Consider the following 20,182-nt stretch of genomic DNA (forward strand, 5'->3'; position numbering starts at 1 on the left):
TACAACATGCAACCTGAAAAACTAATATAATGTTGAGTTACATTAATAAGGGCAGGGTCCAGAAAGAAGAGGGTGGTAGATCCACTAGCTTCTTGTCTGATTAGACAACACCCCAAGTTCTGTGTTCTGTTGTTGGCGCTGCATTTTGGGAAGGACATATCCGGAGGGAGGCAACCAGTATGCTAGGAGGACAAATGGTAAGAGGACCATACCATATGAGGAAGTGGAGATGTTCAGTCTTGGGAGTACCAAACTGGAAGTCAGGAGGATGAAATTAGAAAGAATTACAGTAAAATTTTGAAGAATTTCCACGACAAAGTGCAATTAGACTTATTCTGATTAGTCTGAGAGAGCAGAACTATGTACAGTTGACAAAAGTTGTTCAAAGGCATAGTTCAGCCCCATTTTAGGAAAAACAGGCTAATAATTGGTTGTAAAAAGGAGAATTGGATATTTTTGGGAAGTACCAAATTCCATATTATTGGAGGTCTTTTAAAAAGGTTGGATGACTACTTGTTAGGGATGTTATGTCAGGGATTCCTTGTTCAGGTATGTGTTAGATTAGACGTTAGCTGAAATTACTTCCAACTCTAAGTTGCTGTGAATTTGTTTTAGTCCAATTATAAGAAAACAAATACGTAAACTTTATGATATAAGATGATGGTCATACACCTTAGCAATCTTTGTCTTGCAGTCATTAGGCTCACCTGCCAGGGGACTGGGTATTTAGTTGAACAGCGTTCACATTCTCTAATACAGTGGTCTTCAAATTTCTTTGATCATGCACCCCTGTCAGTAAAACATTTTTGAGCATATGTAGCTAATGTATATATGTATACACATCTGCATATATGTATCATATATTACTGTGCTAATATGCACATTTTCCAATATATAGACATTTCTTTAAAAGATGAGATAATGTTAAAAAAAAAGATATTTCTGCATTTTACATTATTTGTTGAACAGTACAAAGCCTCCTGGGCTGGAAGATGTCCAAGGCACACCCTGTTGCTGTGGGGGGTTTATGAGCTGAGGACTTACTGCCGCCTGCCTCTACTCTAGCTGGCTGCTGCAGTGTGGGGGAGGGCGGGAGAGAGGGAGGACAGGGGGCTGACTTGCAAAGCCTGGCTCAGGACAGTTGGGGTATGGCTGCCAACCCACCTGAGGAGGAGTGGAGGTGGCAGGCCAGACAGCACAGAGCAGAGGCAGGAGCAGAGGGAGGTGGTGGCCGGAAGCAGCTGAAGAGTTTTCCTAACCACTCCTCAGTCCTAATATTAATATTTCTTTTGTGTATTTTATCAGATCATTGTAGACACACATCCCCTCCTCCCACCCAGGATGTGCACACCCACCTTTGGAGAACACTGCTTTAAGGCTCCAAACGCCCCCAATTGTCCTTGTCTAAGATATTGAGTTCTTGACAACTGTTAACTATTATCTATGCCACTGTGGCACCAGGGCGAGCGTCCTTGTTGCGCCAACGTGCTGCTACTGATATTTACTGAGCATACAGGAATTGCTGAAAAGACGGATCTCTCTTTTGCACAATGTGTATACCAATTGTTTATATACCTCCTTATGATAGCATGGATATTGGTCACATCTTCCCCCAAAACTAAAGCTGGATAAACATTATTTAACATTTATAAAGCACTAACTTCATATTAGGTACTAATAAAATAACTCTCTCAAATACAAGCCAGTAAACTACTTTTTCTAATACACAAAATGATTTGTAGTACATTAGATCAGTTAATTTGCTTTTATGAGTGAGTTTATTATAAAAGAAGAGTTCAAAATAGTATGTCTCAAATAGCTTAGCATGTCACCTTTGTACATAGTCTAGAGTTAACACTTTGGACATTAAGGTTGCACAAAGAATTTTCAAGGTCCCAACATTCACCTGAAAGAGAGGATCAAACCAGACCATGAACCTATTCTATCTAAAAAGAAATTAGCCATCCCTTACCTTGTTTCTTCTCTATCTGTAATTATTACTGTTGCTCTTAAAATACTGGCCACATTAAAACTGATCTGAAGAAGCACCTAGTCACCTAGAGACTCTACTGTTTCTCTCCTTTCACAGGATTCAAGATGCTTACATGAGGCACTGGGAGGTGGTAGTAAAATAAGAGAAGAGACAGCAAGGAAAGTAATCATCTTCCTTAGCTCTTCCATAACCCTTGATTATCAACAGGACATAAGTGAGGAAAGAAGGGAAGGGCAGCAGTGTCAATCAATGCAATTATCCATTTATGCCACTATTGGTGAGAGTCTCACACAGGGGCTACAGATTGTTAGAAACTTTATTGCAGTAAATGAGCCAGGAAGAATTTTTTTTAACAAGTCCTGGCAATAACAATATTTAAGGATCACAATCTTATTAAGAAAGGTTCTTTTAAGTATCTTAATTCCATACCTCACAGCATCCAGTCTCTTATTCTGTCGAATGAGTTCAATGAACTCCTGAATCCTGAGGCTGAACTCCAGACAGCTCTGAGATTAAAGATAAGACAAGAGCTTACATACTGCATATCATGTGCTTTGATGACAGCCAAACCCCAAATCCACATAAAAGAACACATAATATACATCTCCCACAGACATTCACACACTGTCAGCTAATCTTCGTGTATTTGTAGGAAAGGCAGGCCACTTGTTACCTGAGAATGTGAGCTCTTAGAATTCTGGCCAGAAATTCAAATGAAATGCCTACTTACTTTTCTTCTATGGTAAGGAAAGTAGCCTAATGCTGACCAGCTCCTTGGGGAAATGAATGACTCCCTCTTTTCCTTACAGCAATAAGAAAGCAGGGTCTGGGATGGGGGTGGGGTGGACAAGGACAGCTCTGGGCTATAGACATTCCATTTGTAGTAGAAAGGCAATTTATTAATGAGGCTATTAAAACAGAGGAGCAGGATTCCTAGATGTCCTGGAATGAAGGAGAATTGGAGGGAATAATTCAGGCTCTGGCTGCTCAGCTATGCTTAGCATGCTCACATGGTTGTGTTATCATTAATATGACTAGGAAGTCAAAACAGTGTTTGGATCTGGAGATTTGTATTATTTAAAAGAAATTTTTTCTCAACTCCAGAAAACAAAAAACAGCAGGAAAATTCTCTTCCAACTCCTACAAAAAATAAATTCTAGGCAGCAAACTAAAAATAAAAAGGATTTAATAGACACCCACCCACCCCTCCATAAAAAATCCCCAAGCCTTTTCAGCTTTTAAAGGATTCCTTTTGAAGCTTAATGATATAAACAGGTGTTTCTTTAAAGAAATCCATCATCAAGTCACAAAATATATGAAATATAACCTGCTGAAAACCAAATAAATACCCACAGCAGCAATTTGATGTCATAATCCATTATTTCAAAGTCTTGAGAAATTAAAATAATCCTTGAATTTTTTCACTGCTCATTTAAATGGTTTTATTTCTTCACTTCTCAAATGGAGTCTAAGTCATCTTCTCTTTATCTGCATTCTCCTTTGAAGTACCACATGACATCAGTAGACATTTCCAATAACTTGTGCAATTTAAAAAAGTAATTAAAAGAAAGCAAAAACTCTTAACTGCTTGGTTTTCAAGCAACTTAAGTATCCCAAAGGAGGAATTGAGGCTTATGGACCTGGAAAATGATACACTGATAGGTCGTATTCAATGAAGTCAGGGTAATCTGCCTTTCAACTATTTTGACTTTCAAATTGACATTCAAATGTGTTCAAATCACAACACAAGAATATAAAACAGAATTTCTTCTCAAACCATGCCATTTCTCTAAAGGACTGGGATGCTTAAATTCAAGATTCATTAAAAGGTGAGAGATCATCCAAAAATTAAAAGTCTGAACTTGCAGTTTAATATTTTAAAACATTTATTAATGGTATACTATTGATGAGCATATCAAATCTTACTCTTTTGAAAAACAGCATATAAATTCCATATTGCAGCTTCAAAAAACAATGTAAATAGAAATTTTGCTTCTTAGAATTAAAAGAGATTTAGGTGCTGACTTCTCTTCAATGCCTTATCATGTCCTAAGTATATTACCATTAGAATCTTTAGGGATTGGGAGGGGAGAGGGAAAGGAGTAAGTAGGCAAATCCTTTATTTTGCATGCTCAGTGAATAAAGTTTGTATAAGATTGGATTTATTGAATGATCTAGTATAGGGGTCTCCAACAGCTTCACTTGAAGCCTCTGGCCCCACACCTGGGACCATGATCAGCAATCTGATTGGTAACTTCTCTCTTGACCCCCTATTTTGCCACTAGTCCACTCCTAAGACTTCCAACTACAAATAAGTTGGGGAATTCTGAGTAAATGTAAAATATCCGACATCTCAAGGGCCCGGCTCCTACAGGCTATGTCAAGCCTGACTACATCTCTGTCTCCTAGGCTTTTGTAAACTGTGACCTACAGAATGGTTTCCTTTTCTGCAGTGGAATGATTATGTAGTCAGGGTGCTCTGACCAACTGCTCTATTTGGCTACTTTGCCACTTTGGATTTGTGTGCCTGTTTCCTGACTTTCTTCTGATCCTACTGGTTTCAACTTCATTTTGAGGGGTGGTAGAAGCAGTAAAAATACAACATCTCCATTTTCAAAATCTATAAGCCATCAGTATTATTTGTATAAATGGATTTCACCTCTGAATCTTCCCAAGGTGGGTTCTACCAGTCAGCAGTATTTATAGAGTGCCCATTGTGTAATGAGCACTGGGCCCCATTCATGGCATTCAAAAGGAATAAAGGAAGAAGCCAGAAGGTCCTGCCCTTCTTAGGAAAAGGAAAAATGCATGGTCTCTACTCTACGTATTTGGGGATCCAAGAAGACCTGCTACACTTGGCACATTTCTTTGCTGATACAACCCCCCTCCCCCAAAAGAATTGTTCTTATGAACAATGAGGATCCTCATCCTTAGAACTGGTTAGAAGACTCATTTCAGTAAAACACACGCCCACTCCCTCTTCCACCCCAAACCCAGGACAAAAGAAGGTGCCGAAAGGGGAGCCATCTATTTAAACAAAGGTACGGTCATGTTGTCCATGGTGCTCAGTTACTCTAATAGGATGAGGCCTCCATATCTGATTTATACCATGGCAAGGGCCATTTTCATGTCTGTGGGAAGAAGAGGTATTTTATATGTTGACTAGGACTGGGTGGCACCCTGACAGCCTCCTAGAAGCACCGTGTTTTTTGCTCTGCACTCCCTTCCATTCTCTCTGTATATCTCTAGTTACATGCATCTAGACTTCCTTGGTTAAGTATTATGCTATAGTTAATACCTAAAGCTAAAACTGGCACAGAATTGAACATTATATAAAAATGAGAAAGGACAAAAGCTGTGAAGTTTAATAAGGTTCATATTTTAAGGAAGAAACAGGAAATTACCTTAATTTAACTCAAATTTTCCTCAAAAATTTCTATTTGTCAGAATTTAAATAATTGTTGCTTATTCAAATTATAACAAATTACCTAATCCTTAAATGAACTAACTTCCACATGTGCCCAGATTGCATATATAATCTTGAAAGCAGGGTCATCATCTATAGCCACATAAATGTACATTCGAATCATCTAGTTCTAACATTCTATGATTATAAACATCATGAGTAAGTTTTGCACAAGGCACTCACTTCTTTACCTATGATCTTACATGATCCTTCATGAAGTATAGAATCTTGCCTCTGCTTTTGTGTTATTCTAGGATCCACGTTCAGTTCCAGAAGTCAAAGGATTGCAGATTTAGAGCTGAAAGGGACCTCAGGGACCACATAATCCAACTCACTCATTTTTATAGATGAGGAAACTGAGGGTCAGGGAGGGGAAGTACTTTGCCCAAAGTCACACCATTGTAATCACCAGAGGCAGGGCTTGAACATAAGTCCTTTGATTGCAGAGCCAGGCTCTCGCCATTTTATCACCTTGTTATTAAGTATCTTATTAAATTAAAATGATTTTAAAAGAGAAGTTTAGGGCTTTATGAGGTTTCCTTTGACATTAAGAAATTTTGCAAATTAAAAATAATTATGCTTTAGAAGAGATACAAATCTGCAAACCAGCTTTCACTTGATTTCTATGTTGGTTTATAATTTTCCTCCAGTTTTGAGCACAAATGTATAAGCTGGGCATTCCTGGAGCTCCCTGGGGATTTAAATGATCAGCTTGTGGGAGATGGGCATAGGTAAATTCTCACAGGCTAAACTGAAATTTGTTCAAAGCAGTCAAGTGAGGTTCCCCTTCTCTCCACTCTGCTCTCTCAGGGCTTTGCTTAACAGACAATTAGGGCTTGCAGAAATAATTTATGTGGGGGGAGGGACATTTTCTTTTCTTTTCCAGGTTTTTATATTGTAAATTAGTGATGGGAAATGAAAGCCCTGACAAGCCAGGTTCTTCAGATATCTGCCTTTTCTTATTGTTTGTATACACACTAACATGACGCAAGGGTTTCTTTTTCTTTCTTTTTTTTTTTTAAAGCTGTAGAAGGATGTGATAGTATTTACATACCAATTCTGGTTTTCCTTTTAGGGTTTCCAAAACAAGATCATCATTCTCTCTAGGGGAATCACTGGCCGATTTACTTTTGCGTCCCGTCTTCGTTTCGCTCTCGTTTTGACGGCCCTGAGTGACAGAGAATGTCACTCTTTCCTTGTCATAAGTGCACTCAGACAATGCTCAGACAATATTTGGGGGGGAAGGGAGGGGGTTAAAGAAGCGCTTAGTTTAAAAAACAAAGAACAAAATCTTTCCAAGGGAGGCAGGGATTTTGGTTAATGTCAGTTAAAAACAGATTTCTGCAAGCCCTAGAAGGACAACATATTTTAAAAAGCAAGTTTAAATATTAGAGTTTAATCATAAATAACAAGTGTGTCATGGTTCTTTATCTTCAGCTACTGGTCTTGACAAAGCGTACTTTAACTACCACCAGGCCATAGAACTGGTAGTCTTGCTTGACAATTATATTTTAAGTTCATTTTCTAATATTTAAGACTACTCAAAAGCCAAAGAAATATGCTATGTATAACTTGAATGCTTGGAATACCATTTTTCCATCGGGATTTTGAAAGTCGGCCTTATTTACACACCATACACATGTTTGCAACATAACAATAAACAGTGTATACAACGCCTCATGCTCCTAGAAGAAACAGTGCTCTTGAGATTTAGTCAAGCCTTGGTAAAGGGAGGATAGGATTTTCTTGTCATTTGATTATCTGCCAACAAAAAGAAAAAAAAATCGGAACCAAAAGGATACAAATACATTTGGTCCACACAAATAGTGTAACCTTCTTTCTCCAAGGTCAGATATTATAAGCAACAAGGTATAGGAGCTAGGGGTATTACTCAAGTCAACAGAAGATCTATATGAGAACACCATACCTTCATTTTCCTGAGTCTTGATTTGTTATCATGACACCAAGCCAAACAAGTCATGGTCTCCTGTCTTTCCAAAGATTCTTCCACTTCTTTGGCTGTCAAGAACATCTCAATGTTTACCAAGTCCTTAAAAGAAAGAAATAATTTTCATTAGACTAGTAGGAAAAACACAGACACAGACACACACGCCCCCCCCCCCCCCAAGCAAGAAGCAAGAAGAAAACCAAAGTGAAGTTTAGAGCATTACACAGAGTCCATTAATTTACAATTAGATCTCCTACTACGCATTCTTTCCTGGGTAGTAACAAACATCTTTCTTTAGAATAAACTGAATAGTTTAATGAGGAAAATTATTTTAAGAGTCATGAATCTGTTACATTAATGTTTTAAACACCCTGAAGATCATGGATGTCTTCCTTATTTTCTTCATTTGCTGGGTTAAAAAAACAAGTAGCACTTAAGTATATTCAGGCTTGACAATGAGTCAATTTGTTTTCCACTTCATTGTTTCACAGTATTCCAGGCTGGGGGACCTTACATATCATTTACTTCAACCTCCTCATTTTCTTCACATTTACCCTATGAAGTGAGTAGTACCAGTATGAACTTTGTTTGACAGAAGAACCTGTAAGGAAAGGGTGAAATGAATGGCCCATAATGGCACAGAGCAAACTTCTGAGATGCTGTTTAATGCTGAGTCTTTGACCTCAGAATTTAGTGCTCTCTTCAATGCACCATTTATTACGTCTAGAGTTGGCAGCTCTTAACAGCCTGTCCAATGCTTTACTATATCATTTAACCTCTGATTATGAAATTTTACCGTGGCCTGAACAATCCTCTCTCTTAGTAAGAGGCCTGATAAGCACAAATATAAATAAATAAAATAATAAATAAATATTATATAAAATAAACAAAAACTTGAGGAATATTAAGCACAACTATATACTGTGTTTTGCACTGCAGTTGCAAAAATAATAAAGGGGAGCGCTTGGCAAAAAGAATTATATTCGTCAATTTCTCATTTTGATGACTCAGTCGATGCTCAATAAATGCTTTTTAATAGCCTAGAATGCAAATCTTTTCTTTGGGAATAACGACACACAAAACAAATCTTTAAAACAAACAAACAAACAACTCTCCTTAACCTAGGTACTGTGATTACTTAGGAAACGATTTTAAGTGCACACAGAATCTCATTCCATTATTTTTGTGATTGTTTTTCAAAAAAAGAACACATGGAAATGGTGGCTTTTAAGAATTTCAGCCTTTGAGCACTGAAGTGTTTCTACAAAATCCTTCTTGTCCAAAGGGCACATAATACCAGTAAATGTGAGGCTTGTTTCCATGAGAGAGTTTCATGTGGAAAAGAGCATGGATGTTTCTTTTTTTTGGTTTTATTTTGTTTTTTGCATGGAGCAATGGGGGTTAAGTGACTTGCCCAGGGTCACACAGCTACTAAGTGTGAAATGTCTGAGGCCGGATTTGAACTCAGGTACTCCTGAATCCAGGGACAGTTCTTCGCCACCTAGCTGCCCCCATGGATGTTTCTTAAAATGGAGAATCGAGACCTTCTGGAAGGCAGCAGTCATTGTCTTCCTAACATGGTGTTGGATTGTGGAAAGAATATAGGATTTCTAATCAGAGGACAAAGAGTTCAAATCCTGGCTTACTTGCTACTTGTCTGACCAGGGGCACTCACAAACATCTCTGGGCTTCAATTTCCTTACTTGCAAAAAATGAGAGTTAGACCAGCCCTAAATCTGAAGCTCCTATGATCCCAGGTATTACCTGGTCCTCTCATAGTCTCCACTCTTCCTTGGGACAGCTAGATGGATAAAACATTGGCCCTAGAGTCAAGAGCACCTGAGTCCAAATCTCACCTCATTTACTTGCTGTGTGACCCTGGGCAAGTCACTTAACCACAATTGTCTTAAACATCCAGGGCCATCTCCAGTCGTCCTGATTTATGTGTTGCCACTGGACCCAAATGGCTCAGGAGGAGACAGTGAGGTTGGTCACCTTGCACAACCCTCCCTCATTTAAATCCAATTTAGTGTAAATCATGACATCAGGGTGATGTCATCGTCTTCCTCAGGAACAAAGGACAACAACAGCAGCTAGTCTTTCACAATCATCATTTCTCCTTCTCTCTACCTAGTTCCAACTGAGAAATAAAAAGACATGCTGTGGAAGACCAATTCAATTTATGAAAAGAAAGCTTTATTTTTGAGAGGGGAGGCTTAGGGGAGTAGAACTTGGGGAAAACAGGGAAGTTTTTGGTTATGGAATAAAGATTGAGAATATCCTTTTTGGCTGAGATTTTTTTTTTTTCTTCGTGGGGCAATGGGGGTTAAGTGACTTGCCCAGGGTCACACAGCTAGTAAGTGTCAAGTGTCTGAGGCCAGATTTGAACTCAGGAACTCCTGAATCCAGGGCTGGTGCTTTATCCACTGTGCCACCAAGCTGCCCTTGGCTGAGATTTTGCTCAGCATTCTCGTCATTATTAAGATGTAGTTTCCTTTGACTTGAATGTCACAGTTTAAAATCCTGCTAGACATTTGTAATACTTCACGTTGTTGGCTAGGACTCATGAGAAACCCTGTCCTATGCCGCCATTTGAATAAACAGGAGATAAGGGGATGTAAGAAAATGTGCCAGTGCCTTATTTGTGAGTCCAGGGGTGGGATACCAAGCAGGATGGCTAAACTTCCCTCTGACATGGCCATTGTTGTTATAGCTGTCTGTACAATTAGATGTAGGTACCATGTGTAAAAGCCAGGATTTTTAATCTGGGGCCTGTGAAATTATTTCAAAAATATTTTTGATAGTTGTATTTTAATAGAGTTAGTTTTCCTTGAAATCTTATGTATTTTATTGTATGCATTCAAAAACCTTATTTTGAGAAGGGATCCATAGGCTTCTGACTGCCAATGACACACACAAAAAAAGGTCAAGAATGCCCAGCATTAGAGAAGATGTTCATAAAAAATTACTTGCAATGCCACCCTGACTGCTGAACTCTACTAACCAATGTAAAATTGCAAATGTATTGCTGTTACTATTGAAAAATTCTATGATTGGACTCAGTTAAAAGGTTGACAAGGATGAGGTTAAGGAAGTGTGTGGTCTTGCTCCCAGCTCTGGACCACTTAAATGTTGTCTTGTATCGTTATCCACAAATCCACTGTTTACCTCTTCTCTAGTCATTCATACTACAAAATGTATTCTTTTTCTGCATACATCCATGCAATTATGAATTGATATTGTTCTAGTTAGTATCCAGTAGCTATAATTCATCTAGGCCAACAGGTAAGCCGCCTCTCCAAGCCTGGCCTGTTGATTTTACCTTTGCAACATTTCTAGAATGCACCCCTTTCTTCTTGTGCTGATACCATTCTAATGCTAGCCCGTACCACTTTATGCCTGGACTACTGCAATAGCTGCTGATAGGCTGGCCTGCCTAAGTCTCTTCCCACTCCAATACATCCTCCATTCAGCCAACAGAGTAATTTTCTTAAAGTCCAAGTCCAACCATGCCAATCTCCAATCCCAACTCAATAAACTCCACTGACTTTCCATCCCCTCCAGGACCAAATTTAAAAACACATGATTTGGCATTCAAAGCCCTTCACAACCTAACTTCTTACCATACCAATCTTCTTATACATTCTCCCTACCATGGCAATTCAGTGACAATGGTGTTCTAGCTAAAATCCCAGCATATGCAGGAAGCTTTCCCCAACCCCTCTAGATTCTAGTGCTTTTCCTTGGTTAATTAGTTCCTGTATATAGTTTGTTTTTACATATTTGGTATCTCCCCCATTAGACTGTGAACTCTTTGAGGGCTGGGAGTATCTTTTCTTCCTTGCGCATACCTAGTGCTTAACATAGTGCCTGGCACATAGTAGGTCTTTAAGAAATGTTTCCTTGTTGAATTATTTCAGTCCTGTTAGACTCCTCATGAGCCACTCCATTTGGGGTTTTCTTGGCAAAGATACTGGAATGGTTTGCCATTTCCTTCTCCAGCTCATTTTACAGATGAGGAAATGGAAGCAAAGTTAAATGACTTGCCCAGGGTCACAAAGCTAGTAAGTATCTGAGGCTAGATTTGAATTCAGGTCTTCTTGAATTCAAGCCTGGCATTCTATCCACTGTGCCACCCAGCTGTCCGTAAGAAATGTTTATTTGAGTGATTAATTATGGAGAGGTACCATTTGTCTTATGCTTTTGTATCTCATAGCATTTGATACTGTTATTCACACATTAAATATATGTACTCTGTAATTAACTAGACTGTAATTAACTCAAGACCCCATTCAACAGTTGTCTTAATGATCCCCAAAGCTTGCCACTCTGCATCCTTCCTCCTAAGCCTTGACTTGAGGCCTATGCCTAGTACAAAAAACTTAAGGGTTATTACTTGTGAGTTTCTAATAGCACTAAGATGGATGAATCATGCTTTGCCAGAGGGTTTCAATATTTATGATTACTTACAGGTCTGAACATTCTTTAACTCAGAGCTAATATATTCTACAAAACTGTATACAATTCGATAACATTCTATCAATTTCAAAGTTTAAAATCCTTCAACTGTATGCTGGATCATTTCACTTGTATGCCACATTCCAGGTGAAATTCAATATGCCTAAAACCCCAAATTTTCCTATCTCCCCCCCCCTAAAGAGTTGCCTATTTCTATGTGAATAAATGGTACCAACTTCCTTCTTTCATGCTGTCTACAGCCCAAAAGTTACCAAATCAATTCATTTCTATAAACACTTGGTGAAAGCTTAAGTCAGCAAATATTTATTCATAAAACATTTACTATATTCAAGAACCATACTAAGCACTAGGGATACAAAGAAAGCAAAAAAGAGCCCCTGTTCTCATGGAGCTCATAGTCAAATATGGGAGATGACAGGAAAACAACTATGTGCCACAAGATGGAGAGAAGATACGTATCCTTCAAAGTAACTTCAGCGGGAAGGCACTAACATGGAGGGAATGGATAAGGCTTCTTGGGGAAGGGGGGATTTCCCCTGAGACTCTCCAGGTGGCACTCTGTCCCAACTCTTCATCCTCACTCCAGCCAGCCCTGGAATTTATGCACTGGAAGTACATTCTGCCCCCATAGCCTTTCCTTCTGACTGGGAGGCTCCTTCCATCACCTACCTCCGTTTAAGGAAGGCATCTAGGTCAATCACCCCTCATTCCTTTTAAGGCTACACTCTGGACTTTCTTTACCATGTCCTTCCCACATTCTCTTCCCCCATTAGGATGTAAGCTCCTTGACGGTAGGCACCTTTCTGCTTGTATTTGTCTTCTGTTAAGGGGTCCCCTGAATTTGTCTTTTTGAGGTGCCAGATTTTCCAGAAATGCTGGACCCAGAGTATGCAGGAGGCCCTGAATCTGTCAAGGACAAAGCTGCCCCCCCCCCCCCCCGCCACAGCTGACACCATGCACTGTTTGCATCCAAGCTGGACTCCGTGTATCCCTGGGAGTCAAGACAGGCACCACTCAGCCTGCACCAGGCTGAGAACTTGCTTGTGCAGTTGGGAGCCTTGTAGATAAGCAGACCATCCTATTTTCATAGTCTAACAGCACCCAAGAGAGAAGAATGTGGCTTTTGCTGTTGCCTTGCTCCTCGACTTTGGGAGGGGTTTTGTCCTTTTCCCACTTCTACTGCATCATTGCCCTCCTATGATACGCCCTTTAGGTGAAGCTTGCTGTTTTCTCCTCCTTCCTTTGTCCTCCTGTCATAAATAGGCAAACTTCTGTAGAGAGTGGGAGCAGCTTGGATTCCCCATGCATGTTGGTGAAGTTGTGCTTGCCTGGCACAAAATAAACATTTAGTATATGTTTGTTGACTGACTAAAGGAAGCTGGGAGGTCAGGAGTTGGAGATGACAGAATTAGAGGCATGGGGGACAGTCAGTGAAAATGCACACAGTAGGAAGATGGAATGTCTTGTGCAAGGAATAGCAAGGAGGCTGGTGTCAGTGAATGATAGATAGGCTGTGTAGAGAGGAGTATGGCCTAAAAAGAACAAATATCCAACATTAGATTTTATCTTTGATCGTGGAGATGACAGGGAGCCACTGGAATTCACTGAGCAGGGTGGTGACATAGTCAGATCTATGCTTTAGGGAAGACACACTGACAGCAGTATGGAGCGGGAACTGGACTAGGGAAAACTTGAGGAAGGAAGACCAAGTAAGACTATTACAACAGTCTTAGAGTGAGGTGATGAGGGCCTGCACTAGAGTGGTGGCAGTGTCAGAGGAAAGGAGAGGAGAGGAGGGGGCATACAAGAGTGACAAATTTGGCAACAGACAGAATGGTGGGGGGGAGTGAGGAATTGAGGGTGAGCCTGAGTTGTCTTTCATTTTATCTCTTGTATGTTTTCATTCTTACAGCCACAAACCTTATCCAGGGTTTTGTCACCTCACTTCCAGCTTGTCACAGTGATCTCCTAACTAGTGTCTTTGTCTCTAGCTATTATTCCCCCTTAAATCCATCCTGCTTATTATCACCAAATTAATCTTCCTAAAATGCTGTTTTGATAATGTCATTCCCTCACTCGAAAATGTTCAAGGGCTCCCCACTGACTACAGATAAAAAACAAGTTCAAAATCTTTTGTCTGGAGTTGTACACTCTCTACCCTGTGGTCCTACTCCCTTTCCCAACCTACTTGCTCTGTGTTCCCATATCATCCTCTGGGCGGGCCAGCTGCTCCCCTGCAGCCCCAGCTTCTGCACTTGGCTCATGTCATCAGCCCATGGATATTTCTGCCTCTCTCATTTTTGTTTATTTCAGCCCTATCCATCTTTAGACGCCTATATTTAACACAAGCTTCTGTGAGGGATGTCCTGAGCACTGCAGCCCAGTGATTGCTGCCTCTGTTGGAAGCCTTGGCTTGGTCACTGTTGAGAGCAAACATTTGGTACTTGAGATCATTAATAATTCAGGGAAAAGTATGGTATTATGCATTCTATTCCCAACAAAATGGTAAACTCTATCAAATGTGATATTTCTTGGCATCTCCCACATTACTAAACACAGTCCATTGTATAAAACTGATGCTCAAAAAAGACCACACAGTTCATATGACATAGACTACATTGATGGTGAAGAATGAAATTTATGTATAATGAGGAATTCCTGGACTAGATTTCAGTATCTGAAAGGTCTGCTCTGGCAATGTGCTATCCATCCATCCATCCATCCATCCAAGAAATACTTACTGAACACCTACCACTGTGGTTGGTACTGTTCTAGGTATCACAGGGTATATGTAAAGAATATTTAAAGGGGCAGCTAGGTGGCACAGTGGATAAAGCACCAGCCCTGGATTCAGGAGGATCTGAGTTCAAATCTGACCTCAGACACTTAACACTTACTAGCTGTGTGACTCTAGACAAGTCACTTAACCCCAATTGCCTCACCAAAAAAAAAAAGAACATTTAGAGATCATGGGTTTAGAGCTGGAAGGAGCTTTTGAGGTCACTGATTCTAGTGCTCCTATTACACAGATGAATATATTGAAGCCTAGGGAAGTTAGGTGATCTGCCCATGGTCTCACAGGTAGTAAGTATCAGGGTCAGGATTTGAACTCAAATCTTCCTGACTCCAAGTCCAGTGTCCTGTCTACTACAATGCTCTGCCTCTCCCCTATAGCTGCTGAAGGGCTGTCATGTGTCAGAAGGCCAGTTTCTACAGCAAGGTCTGAATTCCTGTTCTCACACTGATTACCTATGATGCTGGCCAGGGTCAGGCCACACTGAAGGAGAACTCCTTGGTCTCCTGAGTCCACTATGATTTAGAGCCTCATTCTTCATGTACATCTTGCCTCACCAATCAATTCGGGCTCCCAGAAAAGGTTCTTTGTAAACAAACAGTTATATAAGTTATTCTTTGTAGCATCTCAAACATTACCTGACATTTATAGTGGGCCTTCAATGGTCTGTAGACCTTACCTGACTTTACCAGACACTACATAAAAAATCCAAAGAAGGAAATAAGATGTCATTATTATTGTTAAATTACACTTGGTGAGCCTCAACCATTGTTTTTTCTTATAACATAAAGCAGGTTTGAAGGTGGCTACCTGGAATAACAGAAGAACACGATTTTGTAAATAGGGGGCATGAATTTGAGGTGTGCTGTGGGTACTTACTACTTGGGTGGTCTCTACAGGGCCAATTAAAGTATCAAATCTCCAGTTTCCTCATCTGTAAAATGGGAATAATGGTACCTGTGGTATTTAAACTCAGGTGGTAGATGTGAAGGAATGCTTTACAAATCCACAAGCACTATGGATATAGGAGCAGTTATTTTTATTGGGATCATTATAATAGTTAAGAACCCTCTGACAACATGACTGGATACCATTTCCCCAGAATAAACTATTAATGTATATACACACAAAAGGATTTCTGTAGCCCACGGATGAAAAACTGTTTATTGCCTTTGTACTAAAAGTGACTCTTGTTTTCAGATCAGCCCTTACTCAGAATCCTAGCTCTCAAGCTGGAAGGGATTCTGTGTACCATCCCATGCAGGTACTTTGTTTTACAGAGAGGACACTGATGTTCAATGGAGATTAAGGGACTTGTCCCAGGTCACACGGATTTACCTTGTAGCAAAGGTGGGCTTGGATTCCAGAGCCAGATTTCTCTTCCCTGGACCCATCACCAGATGCTACATCCTTCAAGAATGTCTTTGAGGGTGAAGGCCAGTACTTTTTATATTGCTTGCATGACATTTACTTCCCATCTTCTCTACTAGGGAAGTCTACCTTGTAGCCTGAAAGTTTCAATATGACAAGCAGCTCTGAAAACAAATGAGAACCAGCCTTAACTTAACCAAAAGGAGACAAGAAGAGCAAGGTGACTTAGTAATTTGGCATTAACAGATAAACCTCAATGACTTTCATCTTTATTTTTCAGCACATTTAGAAGCTGTCCACCTGGAAGTAGAACACGAGGGCCCTAACAATGATGTAATCAGTCACCTCCTATTCACTAGGCTCTAGTGAGGAAGCCAGTGATACATTAAAATTCCAATTCCTTGAGTGACAATACACACCCCACTGGATGTGGGAAGGCCTCCCACAAATTCAACCTAACATTAGCTTGCCTGGGGGCAAACATTCAACAGCACTTATATAGTTTCACATGCTAATTCACTGTGTTTTCTATCTTCAGAGTCAAAGTCAAAAAGCGACTGAATACACAACTTTTCAAGACACACAGGAGCAGGTTATTAAAGGATTTCTTCATATACTTGTAGTGAAAAGACTCAAAAAGGTGTTTTCAAACTAAGATGAACTGAATCCATTTTGAACTGGCATCCTCAGAGATTATTCTGAGCTGCATAAATGTGTCATGCTGTGACAGCTCATACTTAGAGGGGGAAAAAAACCCCACTCAGTGGGGAACTGCACAATTCAATGTACTGCAAACACAATAATCCAGTGCTAAGAATGTTTGTATTAACATAAAAATGAACTTGTTCCACCAAATTTAAAGTGTATGTATTTTCTAAAGCAGGCTACGGTAAACCATACAATTGAAATATGCTGAATATGACAGATATTCAGAATAGCTCCAGAATGAACAAAGATGCTGTCAGAGGAAAAGATGGTATTTCAGCTGTTTAAAGAGAACAGCTGAAAATACCAAGACAATTGAAATCTTAGTTTCTGTTGCCTCAAGTGCTATCTAGAGATTTTCTTTTTTCCTTAGGGTGGGAAGAGAGAGGGCTCATGAGTAGTGGTCTCAATTTCATTATTAATCATGCCCATATAAATGCCAGTTTAATGGCTTGTGAAGTGCTTTATATATATTACATTCATTTCATCCCAATGCCTACCTGTGAATCAAGTATCCTAGACATTATCCCCACCTTGCAGATGAGGAAACAGGCTCAAAGAGTGTAAGCATCTTGTTGATAGTTGGTACCACAGTGCCAAGGGTAAGATTTGGACCCAGGTTGCCTGACTTCAATGCTACGACTCTTTGGACTAGACCAAACCCCATGCTACCAATTTCATTCAACATAGTTTGAAAAATATTTATCAAATATATATATATATATATATCAAATTTATCAAATATATATATATATATATATATATATATAATATCAGTTAAAAATGATCACACTAGGTTTTAGGCAAGTACTGAAGAACTGACACTGGCCATCAATATAAGGAAGCTAGTTCTTTCTAAGCTACTTTGCCTTGCTTTAGCATATATGCAAATTCTTTAGAGAAGTTCCTTGAGGATATTGGAAGACTGTCCTTTCCTATGGGAAGAAGCAGGTTTTTTCCTGCAAATATTTCCTTATGGGCTCCATTCTCTTCTCTTCCTTCAAAGAATAGTGGACTCACTGAGGACATGGCTTCATCAAGGGCAGACAGTGGAAGCTAAAAACACAATCCATCATCACTGCTGTTTGCTGCATTTAACTGAAGAATGGTTTTTTTTCTCCTTGATGAAAGAAGTTCATTAATATCCAGGTATCCCAAATTCTTTTCTGGACCACTCAGCATTTTATAAACCAAATAATTTGATTTCCTGATATCACCAATGATTTGGTTAAATAAGATTCTTATTTATTGGTTTAAATGTGTAGTGCAGGATGATATAATTTCTACCTTGGGTTGGCTAATTTTTCTATATTTTTTATTTTTGGTATAAGAAACACATTAGCTGGAAAAAAGTGTGACAATTTCATTATGTATTAATAACAATAAAAAAGATGCAGTTTATGGTTATCGCATTATGGTTTCAGGTTATTTGATCAAAAATGTTACTAGGATAAATAGCCTTTTGGAATATCACTTTTTTCCTTAGAAAATACATATTTAATGAGAGAATAGTGAAAAATTGTATAGAATTCACTATGCAGCAAGTGGAAATCCATAGATGAATAAATGAATTGGCTTACAAGGCCTGGTAAGAGGCTGGATTAGTGGCCATCTTTGTAACAACAGCTCAATCCCCCTGGAAGGATCATCTTAAACCTCCAAAATGAGGCAGTTGCAGCACGAGAGAGAAGAGCTTCTTTAGCCTTAATGGCACAGGGGGAACTGAGCAAAAAGAAGGAAAAAGCTGCTGGTTCATCTCTCCCTGTGGCATTTTTATAGCCAGTAATTAATTCAGCCTGACCACAAAAGGAGGCTCTGTCTCCTTCAAGGAGCATGAGATTACTATTAGAGATTTTAAACTGTTTTATATTTTCTTAGGTCTCAATTAAAGGTGTCAAAATACAGATCAAATTTTATAATACGAAATCCATTAGAAAAAAATTTTTGTATAACAAAAAAGGACCAGTAAACCGCGCCCCCCCCACACCATTTTCCTCAAACAATATTAGCTATAAGAAAACTCACTTAGAGAACCTAAGCAATATTCTGCATCTGTGTGCCCAGTTTTATTAAATTCAGGAGTTCCATCGCCAAAGTTCATTGCAGGGGAGAGGGAAGAGGGGCAAATGGAGAAGGGGAAGGGGAAGGAGAATGTAGAAGTACTATTGACCATGGTGTGCACTTGGTTAAGCCCTTATGGCTAAGTGCTACAGAGGAAGGGCAGGAGGACACAGGCCAGGGCGTGCAGTTCAGGGAGATGAGCTGTGACCTTGAGGAGTTCGCATTCCATGCAAAGACAACTATAATCTACGGGAGAAGCTGATAAATCCACACCATCGAAGTGATGGGGAGGTTTTAACACAATGTGAAGCTGCTACTAACTATGGGGTGAGAGATAGATAGACGGGTGGATGAGGTAGCCTTTGAGTCGCTTTTCAAAGGATAGGGATGAATTCAATAGGGGAAAATACTATTCAAGGCAAATCCTTAGTTATCCAGAGGAAGGAGAGTGAAGGGCATGTTCAGGAAGCAGTTAGTTCAAATATTGCCTAATAAAAACTTCCCAGTCACCCAGGCTGGCAACTTCACTGTCTCTCAGTCTTCATATTCAATCTGTTGCCAAGTCTTGTCAATTCTATCTCTTATCCACCTCCTTCTGTTCTCTGACTCTGCCACCAATCACCTGGATCTGGCCCTCACCACCTCATGCCTGGACTCCTGTAGGAGCCTCCTGGTTGGTGCCCTTATCTCCAGCTGTTTCTCTGAAAAAGTGGTCTGTCTTTCACTGTTTTACCATGCCACCCTGCCCTCCCCCTTCAAATTCCAGTGGCTTCCCATCACTTCTAGGATCAAATATAAAGTCCCGTCATTCAAAGCCCTTCATACACGGTTTGTGCTCGCCTCCCTCCAGTCAAAGCCTTCCCCCACCACGTGCTGACAATGGCCTTCTTGATGTTCTTCCACCAAGATATGACATCGTTTGCCCTTGGGCATTTTCTGGGGCTGTCCCTCCCACGGAATACTTCTCCTTCTTCAGCCTCCTGGCTTCCTTCAAATCCCAGCTCAAATCCAACCTTCCACAGAAGGCTGATATTTCATGAGGCCTCTTAATTCTATGCCTTCCCTCTGCTGACTACTTCAAACATCCAGCACAGAGCTGTTTTGTACAGTTGTCTGACAGTTATTTCCTCATTAGATGGCAAACTAGGTGGGAGCAGACACTGTCTTTCACCTTGTGCTTATTAACTAGCACAATGCTTGACACATAGACGACTGCTTAATAATGCTTACTGACTGACCAGACTGTCCAGAGTCCCTGAAACAGGGTCAAACTTAACCCTTTGTAATTTGCTTAAAACCAACTGACCAACCATGACCACAGAAATGGCCAGAGTAACAACAGCAAATACAACTAGTTTTCAAGAG

At 39.9% G+C, this 20,182-nt stretch overlaps 1 protein-coding gene across 2 annotated transcripts in view; it reads right to left on the reverse strand.

The window, feature by feature from the left end:
* Positions 1 to 20,182, reverse strand: part of MAEA (macrophage erythroblast attacher, E3 ubiquitin ligase) — a 144,694-nt gene that overhangs the window by 44,219 nt on the left and 80,293 nt on the right. Inside the window, exons 4-6 of one of the 2 annotated variants that reach the window (XM_043972401.1) lie at positions 7,387 to 7,509; positions 6,514 to 6,627; positions 2,423 to 2,499 (exon numbers count right to left, since the gene is read on the reverse strand). In XM_043972401.1, the coding sequence (XP_043828336.1) occupies positions 2,423 to 2,499; positions 6,514 to 6,627; positions 7,387 to 7,509 (314 nt within the window). The remainder of the gene's footprint in view (positions 1 to 2,422; positions 2,500 to 6,513; positions 6,628 to 7,386; positions 7,510 to 20,182) is intronic. The other variant, XM_043972402.1, reaches the window with a different exon arrangement.

Source organism: Dromiciops gliroides, chromosome 6 (genome assembly GCF_019393635.1).
Source record: "Dromiciops gliroides isolate mDroGli1 chromosome 6, mDroGli1.pri, whole genome shotgun sequence".
NCBI lineage: Eukaryota > Metazoa > Chordata > Mammalia > Microbiotheria > Microbiotheriidae > Dromiciops > Dromiciops gliroides.